Source organism: Hyperoodon ampullatus (assembly GCF_949752795.1).
Source record: "Hyperoodon ampullatus genome assembly, chromosome: 16".
In the NCBI taxonomy this organism is placed as follows: domain Eukaryota; kingdom Metazoa; phylum Chordata; class Mammalia; order Artiodactyla; family Ziphiidae; genus Hyperoodon; species Hyperoodon ampullatus.
In genome coordinates this window covers 69,703,248-69,716,899 of record NC_136929.1, presented here as the reverse complement: position 1 = coordinate 69,716,899, position 13,652 = coordinate 69,703,248, and the positions used below count along the sequence as shown (strand labels likewise).

General features: G+C 39.3%; 1 protein-coding gene across 1 annotated transcript; it reads right to left on the bottom strand.

Moving 5' to 3' along the window:
* Window positions 1–6,545: 6,545 nt before the first annotated feature.
* Window positions 6,546–13,406, bottom strand: ZAR1L (zygote arrest 1 like; the record flags this gene model as incomplete). Its single annotated transcript, XM_079722074.1, has 4 exons — window positions 12,614–13,406; window positions 12,017–12,109; window positions 10,205–10,279; window positions 6,546–6,689 (listed from the first exon to the last, which is right to left on the bottom strand). Exons 1-4 carry the CDS (start codon window positions 13,349–13,351, stop codon window positions 6,546–6,548), a joined length of 1,050 nt encoding a protein of 349 aa, XP_079578200.1. The 5' UTR covers window positions 13,352–13,406.
* Between the last annotated feature and the right edge of the window lie 246 nt (window positions 13,407–13,652).

The following is a 13,652-nucleotide window of genomic DNA, read 5'->3' as shown; positions in this document are numbered from 1 at the left end:
CTGCGCGCCCGGAGCCTGTGCTCCACAACGGCAGAGGCCACAACAGTGAGAGGCCCGAGTACCGCAAAAAAAAAAAAAAAAAAAAAGAAACAAGAAACATCTCAAATAAACAACATAACTTTACACCTAAAGCAACTAGAGAAAGAAGAGCAAACAAAACTCAAAGTTAGCAGAAGGAAGGAAATCATAAAGATCAGATCAGAAATAAATGAAAAAGAAATAAAGGAAACAAGAGCAAAGATCAATAAAATTAAAAGCTGGTTCTTTCAGAAGATAAACAAAGTTGATAAACCTTTAGCCAGACTCATCAAGAAAAATAGGGAGACTACTCAAATCAACAGAATTAGAAATGAAAAAGGAAAAGTAACAACTGACACTGCAGAAATACAAAGGATCATGAGAGATTACTACAAGCAACTATATGCCAATAAAATGCACAACCTGGAAGAAATGGACAAATTCTTAGAAAAGCACAACCTTCTGAGACTGAACCAGAAAGAAACAGAAAATATAAACAGACCAATCACAGGCACTGAAATTGAGACTGTGATTAAAAATCTTCCAACAAACAAAAGTCCAGGACCAGATGACTTCACAGGCAAATGCTATCAAACAGTTAGAGAAGAGCTAACACCTATCCTTCTCGAACTCTACCAAAATATAGCGGAGGGAGGAACACTCCCAAACTCATTCTGTGAAGCCACCATCACCCTGATACCAAAACCAGACAAAGATGTCAAAAAGAAAGAAAGCTACAGACCAATATCACTGATGAACATAGATGCAAAAATCCTCAACAAAATACTAGCCAAGAGAATCCAACAGCACACTAAAAGGATCATACACCATGATCAAGTGGGTTTTATCCCAGGAATGCAAGGATTCTTAAATATACGCAAATCAATCAATGTGATACTCCATATTAACAAACTGAAGAATAAAAACCATATAATCATTTCAATAGATGCAGAAAAAGCTTTTGACAAAATTCAACACCCATTTATGATAAAACCCCTCCAGAAAGTAGGCATAGAGGGAACTTACCTCAACATAATAAAGGCCATATATGACAAACCCACAGCCAACATTGTCCTCAATGGTGAAAAACTGAAACCATTTCCACTAAGATCAGGAACAAGACAAGGTTGCCCACTCTCACCACTATTACTCAATATTGTTTTGGAAATTTTAGCCACAGCAATCAGAGAAGAGGCAGAAATAAAGGAATCCAAATCGGAAAAGAAGAAGTAAAGCTGTCACTGTTTGCAGATGACATGATACTATACATAGAGAATCCTAAAGATGCTACCTGGGCTAATGAATGAATTTGGTAAAGTAGCAGGATACGTATTAATGCACAGAAACCTCCTGCATTCCTATACACTAATGATGAAAAATCGGAAGAAGAAATTAAGGAAACCCTCCCATTTACCATTGCAACAAAAAGAAATAATATCTAGGTATAAACCTACCTAAGGAGACAAAAGACCTGTATGCAGAAAGTTATAAGACACTAATGAAAGAAACTAAAAATGATACCAATAGATGGGGAGATATACCATGTTCTTGGATTGGAAGAATCAACATTGTGAAAATGACTCTACTACCCAAAGCAATCTACAGATTCAATGCAATCCCTATCAAACTACCACTGGCATTTTTCACAGAACTAGAACAAAAACTTTCATAATTTGTATGTAAACACAAAAGACCCTGAATAGCCAAAGCAATATAGAGAAAGAAAAACGGAGTGGGAGGAATCAGGCTCTCTGTCTTCAAACTATACTACAAAGCTACAGTAATCAAGACAGTATGGTACTGGCACAAAAACAGAAATATAGATCAATGAAACAGGATAGAAAGTCCAAAGATAAACCCACGCATGTATGGTCACCTTATTTTTGATAAAGGAGGCAAGCATATACAATGGAAAACAGACAGCCTCTTCAATAAGTGGTGCTGGGAAAACTGGACAGCTACATGTAAAAGAATGAAATTAGAACACTCCCTAACACCATACACAAAAATAAAATCAAAATGGATTAAAGACCTAAATGTCAGGCCAGACACTATCAAACTCTTAGAGGAAAACATAGGTAGGCTGAACACTCTATGACATAAATCACAGCAAGATCCTTTGGGACCCACCTCCTAGAGAAATGGAAATAAAAACAAAAATAAAATGGGACCTAATGAAACTTCAAAGCTTTTGCACAGCAAAGGAAACCATAAACAAGACCAAAAGACAACACTCAGAATGGGAGAAAATATTTGCAAATGAAGCAACTGACAAAGGATTAATCACTAAAATTTACAAGCAGCTCATGCAGCTCAATAACAAAAAAACAAACAACCCAATCCAAAAGTGGGTAGAAGACCTAAATAGACATTTCTCCAAAGAAGATATACAGATTGCCAACAAACACATGAAAGAATGCTCAACATCATTAATCATTAGAGAAATGCAAATCAAAACTATAATGAAATATCATCTCACATCAGTCAGAATGGCCATCATGAAAAAATCTACAAACAATAAATGCTGGAGAGGGTGTGGAGAAAAGGGAACACTCTTGCACTGTTGGTGGGAATGTAAATTGATACAGCCACTATGGAGAACAGTATGTAGGTTCCTTAAAAAACTGAAAATAGAACTACCATATGACCCAGCAATCCCACTACTGGGCATATTCCTTGAGAAAACCATAATTCAAAAAGAGGCATGTACCACAATGTTCATTGCAGCTCTATTTACAATAGCCAGGACATGGAAGCAACCTAAGTGTCCATCAACGGATGAAAGGATAAAGAAGATGTGGCACATATATACAATGGAATATTACTCAGCCATAAAAAGAAATGAAATTGAGTTATTTTTAGTGAGGTGGATGGAACTAGAGTCTGTCATACAGAGTGTAGTAAGTCAGAAAGAGAAAAACAAATACCATATGCAAACACATATATATGGAATCTAAAAAAAAAACGGTTCTGAAGAACCTAGGGGCAGGACAGGAATAAAGACGCAGACCTACTAGAGAATGGACTTGAGGATATGGGAAGGGGGAAGGGTAAGCTGAGACGAAGTGAGAGAGTGGCATGGACATATATACACTACCAAATGTAAAACCGATAGCTAGTGGGAAGCAGGCACATAGCACTGGGAGATGAGCTCGGTGCTTTGTGACCACCTAGAGGGGTGGGATAGGGAGGGTGGGAGGGAGGGAGATGCAAGAGGGAAGAGATATGGGGATATATGTATGTGTATAGCTGATTCACCTTGCTATAAAGCAGAAACTAACACACCATTGTAACCAATTATACTCCAATAAAGATGTTAAAAAAAAAAAACTACAATGAGATATCACCTCACAGCAGTCAGAATGGCTATCATCAGAAAGTGTACGAACAGTAAATCCTGGAGAGGATGTGGAGAAAAGGGAACCCTCCTACACTGTTGGTGGGAATGTAAATTGATACAGCCACTATGGAGAACTCTATGAATGTACCTAAAAAAGCTAAAAATAGAACTACCATATGATCCAGCAATCCCACTGCTGGGCATATATCTGGAGAAAACCATAATTCGAAAAGATATATGTATCCTAATGTTCACTGCTGCACTATTTACAGTAGCCAAGACATGGAACAAACTAAATATCCATCAACAGACGACTGGATAAAGAAGATGTGGTACATATATACAATGGAATATTACTCAGCCATAAAAAATGAAATAATGCCGTTTGCTGCAACACGGATAGATCTGGAGATTATCATACTAAGTGAAGTAAGTCAGACAGAGAAAGACAAATATATGATATCAGTTATACATAGAATCTTTAAAAAATGATACAAATGAACTTATTTACAAAACAAAAACAGATTCACAGACTTCAAAAACAAACCTATGGTTACCAAAGGGGAAAGCTGGTGGGGAGTGATAAATTAGGAATTTGGGATTAACATATACACACTACTATATATAAAATAATAAACAAGGATCTACTGTATAGTCCAAGGAGCTCTACTCAATATTCTGTAATAACCTATAAGGAAAAAGAATCTGAAAAAGAATGGATATATGTATAACTGAATCACTTTGCTATATGTCTGAAACTAACACAACATTGTAAATCAACTATACTCCAATATAAAATTAAAATTACAAAAAAATAAAAAATAAAAATGACAATCTGGATACAAGCTGAATATCAGAGGCTTTAGGAAAAGCACATCATAGGTCAGTAGAACTGGCAGTTCCATAATAATTACCATAAAAGTTCTAACTTAAAACCCAATACAGAGGGAGGAAAAGATAAGTTAAGCTAAAATCAGTCAACTTATGGTAGGGAACACAGGATAAAGAGTTATTAATAATAGTTGAAATCTAATTAAATGACTCATTTAATTAAAAAAACAAAAAACAAGATCACCAGGTAATTCCTGGGACATTAAAGTTTTAGAATCGTTGTTCTAAATGTTGCTGTGCCCCAGGGCCCTGTGCTATACTCTCCTACTAGGTGACACCATCCGGGCTCAGAGTTTCAAATTTTATAATTATATATATATATATGTATATACATACATACACACACATACACACACACACACACACACACTTTTATTTATTTTTTTTGGCCACCCTGCTCGGCTTGTGGGATCTTAGTTCCACGACCAGGGATGGAACCCAGGCCCACCGCAGTCGAAGTGCAGAGTCCTAACCATTGGATCACCAAGGAATTCCCATTACTATGGATTTTTTTTTTACATCTTTATTGGAGTATAATTGCTTTACAATGTTGTGTTAGTTTCTGCTGTATAACGAAGTGAATCAGCTATATGTATACATATATCCCCATATCTCCTCCCTCTTGCATCTCCCTCCCACCCTCTCTATACCACCCCTCTAGATGGTCACAAAGCACCGAGCTGATCTCCCTGTGCTATGCAGTTGCTTTCCACTAGCTGTCTATTTTACATTTGGTAGTGACTACAGATTTTTTAATCTCCAAATCTCTCTCTCTGTAGCTCTTACCTCCCTCCTAAATTCCAGATTCATATAAACAACAGCCTACATGACGTCTCCATTTGGATGGAGTTTCAAATATTTCAAAGTTAATGTTGAAAACAGAAGCCTTCTCCCATCTCACTATATAGCCCCACCAAAAAAGGACAGCTAAGTTTACTGAATACCTGTTACAGGTAGTAACCTAAGTGCTTAACATGTAACAGCTGCTTTAGTCCTCACATCACCACCACCAAGAAACAGTTATTATTATTGTCCCCATTTTACAGAAGAGTAATTGAGAGAGAGGGCATAAGTAACTTGCCCACAATCATACATCTCCTAAGTGTCACACCGAGGATTTGAAGTTAGGTAATTTGAGTCCAGAATGTTCCTGTTATACCCCTCAGTTCCATCCAACCCAGAGCTCAAAGAAATCTAAAAGTCATCATTTATTTCACCATCACCCACTCCTAATCCTGTGTATTACATTTTCAAACACTATCTGGAATTCATGTATTTCTATCTCCATGGCCACCCATTCTTTTCCAAGCCATCATTTTGCTCGTGCATTCATTAATCTCCTAACTGGTCTCCCTCCTTCCACTCTACCTGGTATTCTCTCATAGCAGTAAGTTTTTTATAGAAAGAATCTGTTGTCAGTGCCTTGTTTAAACCCTTTCATGGGCTGCCATATGCTTGACCTGAGCCCTGCCTTCTCCAGCCTATGCCTGACTTGAGCCTCAGGGGCTCTTGTTCCTCAAACATACCAAGTACATGTCCCAGCCCACCCCCAGTGTCTTTGCTCTTGCTGTTCTGTTGGATCAAATTCATCTTCCTTTCTCCCAGCTCCCCCTCATCCGGCAGGTCTCAATTCTCATGTCACCTCTTTTCAACAATTCTTTATAAAACAGTCACTCTATTATAGCCCCGTTTCCTTCACTGCACTTAACACATCTGAATCTGAGAAAAAAATATAAGTAAATCTAAAGCCGTGGAGAAGGTACTAGTCTACCTAGGTTCAAATTCTGGCTTTACCCTGTAACCTCCCTGTGGCTCTCTCTCCTCATCTATTAAAAAGGAGTATAATAAGAGTGCTGTGATGAGTAACATCAATGCCTGGCATATACTAAGTACTATTTAAGCATTTGCTATAATGATTAGGTACACTTGAAGGCAAGGACCTTGCTCCTGATTGTCTCTATATTCCTAGCACTTAGAACACCCAGTTTACAAAAGTTTGTCAAACGAATGACTGTTGTTCCTCTTCATTGTTCCATTCATATTAGTGATAGGATCTACCATTTTCCCAATGTTTTAGTGATGTTTTTACCCTGGGATCACCAATTAATGTGCCTTCATGGTCTATTTTACATGCATTTATTTTATTCTATTCACATCGACAATTGTCATACCACCTACAAAAAGTAGAAAAGCCTAAACCATTTTCCAATACCAGGTCAGAGCCAAGGTGCAAAAGAGGAACTATACAGTAAATTACAAGAAGAGTTCAGGTGTCCCATACAAAGCATGCTGCCTGTCACATGATGCATTTAAAGCTGTAAATATTGCCACAGGAGAATCTCTTGTCTTTGCAGCGGCCACACAGCTCCTGCCGATGAGGCCTCCTTAGATCGATGTGTCTTTTCTTTTGAAGACAGGAACAACGAGACTTTGAACAGGTCTTTTGAAAAGAAGCAACAGTTTGGGGACTAAATGATCAAATTAGTTCTTCAAATGTAGTCTTCAAATGAAAATACTTCTCCCCACCACCCCATCCCCGATATCTTTCTCCTCCTTTGAATCCTATGAGAAGTCCAAGACCAAGTTGTACAAAACCATTCACAGCCCACTAAATGTCATACATTTTTCAAAATGAATGATCAAAGACGATATTTAAGAGAACATTGACGAGCCAGTCCAGAAGATACAACAGAAAAGGTTTAAAAGTTAGAGTTTTGTAGAGTCTCTTCATTATGCAGGTTTCTACATTTGTAGCCAGGTGGAGTGAGCAGTGGGTATTAAGTGATTTGATTACCTAGACTGGAACATTTAAAAAATACTAGAGCAGTGATTCTCAATCAGTAGTATTTTACCTACCAGCAGACATTTGGCAATATCTGGAGAGATTTTTGGCTGTCACAACTGGAGGGAGGGGTGTTCTACAGGAAGCTCAATGTTTTCCTTCCAGTCATGCCTAATCTCTGCTGGAATTTGAAGTATTTTTAACCACTATCCTATTCTGTCTTCTGATAAATAAAACACACACCCCATGGAGACTGGTATACTACCCTGGTCCACCTTCCCAACCCTGCTAATCTTTGAAAATTTATAATCACTGCTCTATTTTCTGCATATGTCCATAGCCAAAAAGAATAAGTCAAGCTTTACCTTTTATATTGTGAAAATAGGCATTTTTATTTTCCAAATGAGTGTCTCAGATATGATTTATCAAATGTTGTACTGCACTTACATCTTCCACTCTCCCGTTGATGAGTATGCATCCTTAAGAAAATTCTAATAGCAATACTCACATGTTGTTTACTCTAGGTACTGCTCCAAGCATTTTATATAAATTCACTTAATCCTCATATCACCTTTATAAGGAAGAAAAGGCTTAATTCAAAACAAATTTTTTTAGTTAAAAAAAAATCAGGAGTTAGTCTAAAGGTAGGTTTCTGGTTTTAGTAATGGTGGATTAGGTGGTTTTGACCAAACCTCCTACTTAGGACAACAAGAAAAGCTGAGCAGAAAAGATAATAATTAAAAACAAGAACTACTTGAAGGCACTGGAGAGTTACCAAAGTATCAGAGGAGGAAGCGCAGAAATAGAGATGAGCCTGACATTTGGGACTATTTTCTCTCTAAAGGCAATTCTGTAAGAGGTGAAAGACAACAGGAAGCTGAAAATGAGTTTAACAAGTTGATGAAGCTGAGGGATAATCTTAAATATCTCAAAATAGGAGAGACCTGGTAAACAATTCAGGTTTTGTGCTGGGACCCTGAAGGGCCCTGAAAGGCTACACCCTAAGAATAAGAATAAACCAAAAATTGACCAGCCTTCAACTGCTGAAGCCCAGTTTCAAAACAGCTCAACCCTGATAGGAAAATAGTAATCTGAAATTGCTAGTGTCCCCCTCTGCCCAACAGAAGCAAACAAGTCTTCTGTGAAAAACAATACTATCCTAGGCCTCGAATTATTACTATAATTTTTCATATACAATATATAGCACTCAAAAGTAACCAGGTATATAAGGAGACAGAATGACATACTTGAAAACCAAAGAACGTGAAGAGGATAGCAACAGAACCATAGAGGATTAAATTAATGGAGTTTTATGGTACAGATTTTAAGAAAATGATGCTGAATATGTTCAAAGAGATGAGACTGATATTTCCAACAGAGAACTGGACGTCACTTAAAACATAAAAATTCTAGTACTGAAAAACACAGTAACTGAAATCTATAACTGAATAGGTAGGTTTGACGGCAGATTGGAAAGAGCAGAAGGAAAAATTAGAGAAATGGAAGATAGTTTACTAGGTGCTATCCAAACTGAAGCAAAGAGAGACAAAAGCATAGGAAATACAGAAAAGAGCATAAAAGAGGTAAGGGATATGGTGAAAGGTCTAATATGAGTAATTAGAAGAAAGAGAGAATGGAGGTGGAAGTAATACTTTAAAGATAATGGCTGATAATTTTCCAAGAGTGATAAAAGTCTTCAAGCTACAGATTCAAGAAACACTATGAATTATAAGCAGGATAAATACAAAGAAACTACAATTGGGCATAAATTGTAAAACTGTTGAAAACCAAAGCAGAGAGAAATATCTTAAAAGCAAACAGACTTAAGAAGGTGAGAAAAAGTGAGATATATTACTTCAAAGGAGCTGCAATAAGACCAATAGCCAACTTTACAGAAACGATGAAGGTCAGATCCTTAAGGGGCAGAAAGAAACTACTGCCAACCTAAAAATTTTATACTCAGCAAAAATATCCTTTAAAAAAGCTATCTAGACAAAATAAAATGTGTCACCTTCAGACCTGCATTACAGGAAATATTGTGTTCTTCAGGTAAAAGGAAAGTGGTCCCAGATACAAAAAGGACCTGAGAGCAGCAGAAAGGGTAAATATGTAGCTAAAGTTAAATTAATTACAACTATAACAAATAATGTCTTTTAAAGTTTAAAATTAACATATAACAATAGCAGCAAAGAAGTTTGGATGAAGTGATAAGGAATTAGTGTGACCTAAGGTCACTGCATTGTCAAGGAGAGGTGAGATTAACAACTTATGTAGACGTTGATAAGTCAAAGAATCATGCTGTAAGATGAACATTAAAGAAGAACATTAAAGAATGAATAACTGCCAAGATAATGGGGGGGAGTTAAAAAAGCAATTCAAGTGAACACAAGAAAAAGGAGTATAATAGTAAGAAAATATATTTAAATCCAAAGTAATTATAGTAAACAGACTAAACGAGAATGTCAGACTAGAAAATCTAAAGATAAATCATTCATAAAAGATTAGACAAGTTTTTTAAGTTATTTATTTCTTAGTAGTATAAAAATGTTTTTAAGTAAGTGAAGGAGTTAGGTTAAAAAAAATTCTTGATTATGAAAGTCAACTATGTCACACTTTTCTGAAAAGCTTCAAGAGATGTCTCCTGCAAGCTGTTTTAGGTAAGAGCTCATCGAATTCTGTGACATCCTAGACCTTGAGGACACCATGGGATCTGATTACAACTCTAATACTATCTGTCCAACCTTGGGCAAGTTATTTTCTTATTGAACTTTAGCTTTCTGGTCTGTATCATGGGAATAACATTTACTTCAAAGGTTAGATCAGGAGATAATGAAAAGCACTTGGCCTCAAGTTTGGCACATAGTAAAAGCTTAATAAAGGTTACCTGTTAAATTATTACATGCAAACTATACACAGGGTGTTTGAGGAAAAACACACCACATACATAAACACACCACATAAGGCAACTTAAGAGTAAATCTTCCCCTTCCCCCCCCCAAAAAAATCCTAGAATTAATGCTTTTTCTAAAATATTATAAAAATTCAAACATACAGAAAACCTAAAACTCCTGTACAGATATCTAAGTCTATCAAATCCTAACATTTTGCCACAGAAGCTTCATGCTTAAGAATGAAAACATTATAGATACGATGGAAATATTCTATTTGCTTACCTGGCATTGGATTGCTTCTACTCGATAAGGGTTAAAACTCTTCTGGCATTTGCAACAGAGTTGTTTGAAATAAACCTAAAGAGAAATTTGTCTTTTATACAAGTTTATATGTACTCTAGGCTCCCAGATCTTAAGTAATCCATTCCTTCACCTTGCAGTTTGCTTTTGCCCAACCTCTAGGCTAAAGTCTTAAGCTCTTCTAGTGCTATCAGTCACGTTTTCTTAATTCTTTGAACCTCATTTTCCTTACCTGTAAAATTGAGACAATACCACTTCCTTTTTCTATAATTCTGACAACTACCCAATAATGTACACAAAGTCCCACAGTAAAAGTCTTCAGTGAGAAGCAGCTATTCTAACTTTATTCATTGTGCAGGCAGAACCCTTGACCTGCTCCTGTTGTCCGGGTCTATTTGCCCCTACTTTTTCATTTTTTTCAGTATTTCTCAATTTGAAATTTAAATTACTTATAGTTACCCACCAACACACGTGGTTTCCAGGCTTTGTGCATTTTCTTGTGCACTTTCTCTCCCTTCCTCACTTGGTGAACTCCTATTTATAAACCTTTAAAATCCTGCTTGGACATCAAGATGCCTTCCCTCTGACAGGGTTAATCGTCCCCCTCCTGTATCATTTCTGTACCACTTCCATGCCACGGGTGCCAATGTATATATCACCAAATCTCATTTTGTGTGCGTCACTCCTATCAATAAATTTCTCCAGGATGAGTTCTATGTCTTGTTCTTTGTTTCCTAGTGTCACCAGTGTTTGAATTAAACCCACTGTTTCTTTTCTGGCAAGAGAAGGAAAGTAATTTTAGTTTAGTTTAAAAAATCTATTCACCTCCAGCGTCTAGTAAATGGCTGGGGTTAAAAAAAAAAAAACACAAAAAACCAAAAGCAAGTTTTCATTCAGGTCGTAGCATGCCTCCTTACCCTCTCCCTCTACAGTCCTTAAGCAGGAAAAGCAGTATCTAAAATGCAACAGCACAGGGGCCTCAAACTCAAATGCTTGTAGAGGTGAATGAGAGACACCAGATGTAGACTGTTGTGAAATAAAGGCTACATGCCCAGTGAAAGGAGACAGAAGCTGCTCAAGTCCAGCCTACTGCTCTCAAACTGAGTGTTTAATGACCAGTCTGATGGTTCAGGAAAATCTGGAAATGCAAAATGTGGAATCCTTCCCAGACTAAATATGTTGACAACTAATTCAAATTAAGGCGTGGGGCCTAAATAAGCAAGTCTCTCAAGGTTAACCTTTACAATAAATTATTTCTCTCATTGCCCCACCTTGTGGACAGACAGTGGAAATTTTCTAGAGCTAAGGCCCAAACCTGTTACAATATACCAACTAAAAAATGATTATAGGGCTTCCCTGGTGGCGCAGATCCCACATGCCGCAGAGCGAGCGGCTGGGCCCGTGAGCCATGGCCGCTGAGCCTTGGCGTCCGGAGCCTGTGCTCCGCAACGGAGAGGCCACAGCAGTGAGAGGCCCGCGTACCAAAAAAAGATTACAGCAAGTCCCAATCTATACAAGAGCAAGAGTTCATTTAAATAACCTGACATTTCGTCCAGTGCAACTACCAAACCAAATATAACACCAGGGTATGGTTCAGGAGCTCAAGCGCTCTTGTGGACAGCCCAATTCAGTTCAATCCAAACATTTACTGAACACCTGTTATGTGCCTGGCATGGAGGCTGCCAAGATGACCAGGACAGCATTCTAGTCATGCTCCGTTAGGAAACATGCTCTTCCTCCATGTAGCACCTGTGCCCGCCCATGCTCTCCCTTGTCCCACTCACTTTTACTTACCTTATTAGTTCCAGAAATGCACCACACATAAGCACTCTCCCATCTCGTCTTACAATCTTTACAGTGAAAATAGCCATATTTTGGTTCTAAAAACTGCAAATAAGGAGGAAAAGTCCTTTACTATCTTGGGGTGGCGGGGAGGCGGGTTGTGGATAAAAAGCCAAATCCTTCTATCCTTTTGGCTTTGTATAAAAAACAACAAGAAGCCTCCTTAATCTCATTCAGAGCTATTCTCAAGGTCACTACGTGAACTCGGCTCTCAAGGATTGATTACTCTGGGACGCTTCTAGCTGCTCTCACGCTTTTCCAATCTATTTTCCCCAAGGCCATTAGCACCACCTGCACAGAACGAAGATCTGATCACAGATTTCACAAACCTGAAACCCTTCTTTGTCTCCTCATTTCCAATAGCTATGGTTCCCAAACTTTGGGTTTTCATAGGCTTAAAGTTGGCACCCCATTTTACCAAAAAATTACACAACACACATACACATAGGACATGTAAAATACATGTTTGCGAGAGAAGATTCTGCTCTCGTTGCGCCAGAAATGGAAAAAAGGAAAGAGAGGGCTGAGGCGAGGGAAGAGAAAGCTCACCTGGAAGTTGGGCTTCCGGAGCGGCTCGCTGGCGTCTCCCTGAGCTTGCTTGCTCTTCCTTTCCCGAGGACTTGAGGCATCTTCCTCCCCCAACTTTTCCTGTTCCCGGAGTTCCTCCCGCTGGTCCTCTTCCGACCTTGGTGTTGGTGGCGGCAGCGGCGGCGGCTGGCTGGCCTCGGGAGGACCCGAAAGCGCCTTCCTCTCCTCGTCTTCCCCATCCTTCTGCAGCCGCACCAGGCCCCTGCGGCCCATCACTGGCGAATAGACTCCCCAGGCTGACAGGGGTGCCTTGTGCCCCGTGCTGCCCCAGGGGGAGCGGCTGTGCAAGGTGCGAGGCCCCAGTGAGCATTGCACGGACTTGTCCACCCGGGGGCTCACCTGCACGCCCACCTCCTTGGTGTCGGCCTTGCACAGACGCAGGCTCAGGCTGGGGTTCATCTGGGAGAGAATGGCCTTAAGCTGGGCCCTCTTGTAAGGGTCCACGCAGTAGTCGGAGGCGTTGGAGGGCACCAGCAGCCCCGGCCTGGCCAGGAAAGCGGGGGGACCGTTGTTGTGCCTCCAGTCGGGCTGTTTGTGCTCAGAGAGTCCAGGCTGGCCCAAAGGCAGCGTGTTCCCGTAGCCCGGGTACAAGCTGTAGGGAACACGGACCAAGCGCTCCATCCGGCCGCCGTGCGCCCAGGCGCAGCGCAATATCCTGGGGCAGTGTGTTTGTGTCCTTGTTTTGCCTTCCACCTTCATCCGCCCCCTCTCTCTCCAGCTCAAGTTGGTTCAGGTTCTTCCCGAGCTTCTCCATTTATTTCTGATTCTGATGGGTGCTGCTTCCTATTACGCTAATTGGAGGAGGGAAGGCGATCTCCCTACCTACCGAGGTCTAATTGCCACCTCATCCCTAATTGCTTTTTTCTGTCTCTTCAATTCACTGCTCCTGAATCTTTTTTCAAAGCTGTTTTTCATTTACCTTCTTATTCACACACGTTTTAATGAGTAATTCATTATTCCCACAGTGACTTACCATTTTAGAGATCCTGTTTTTAAAGAT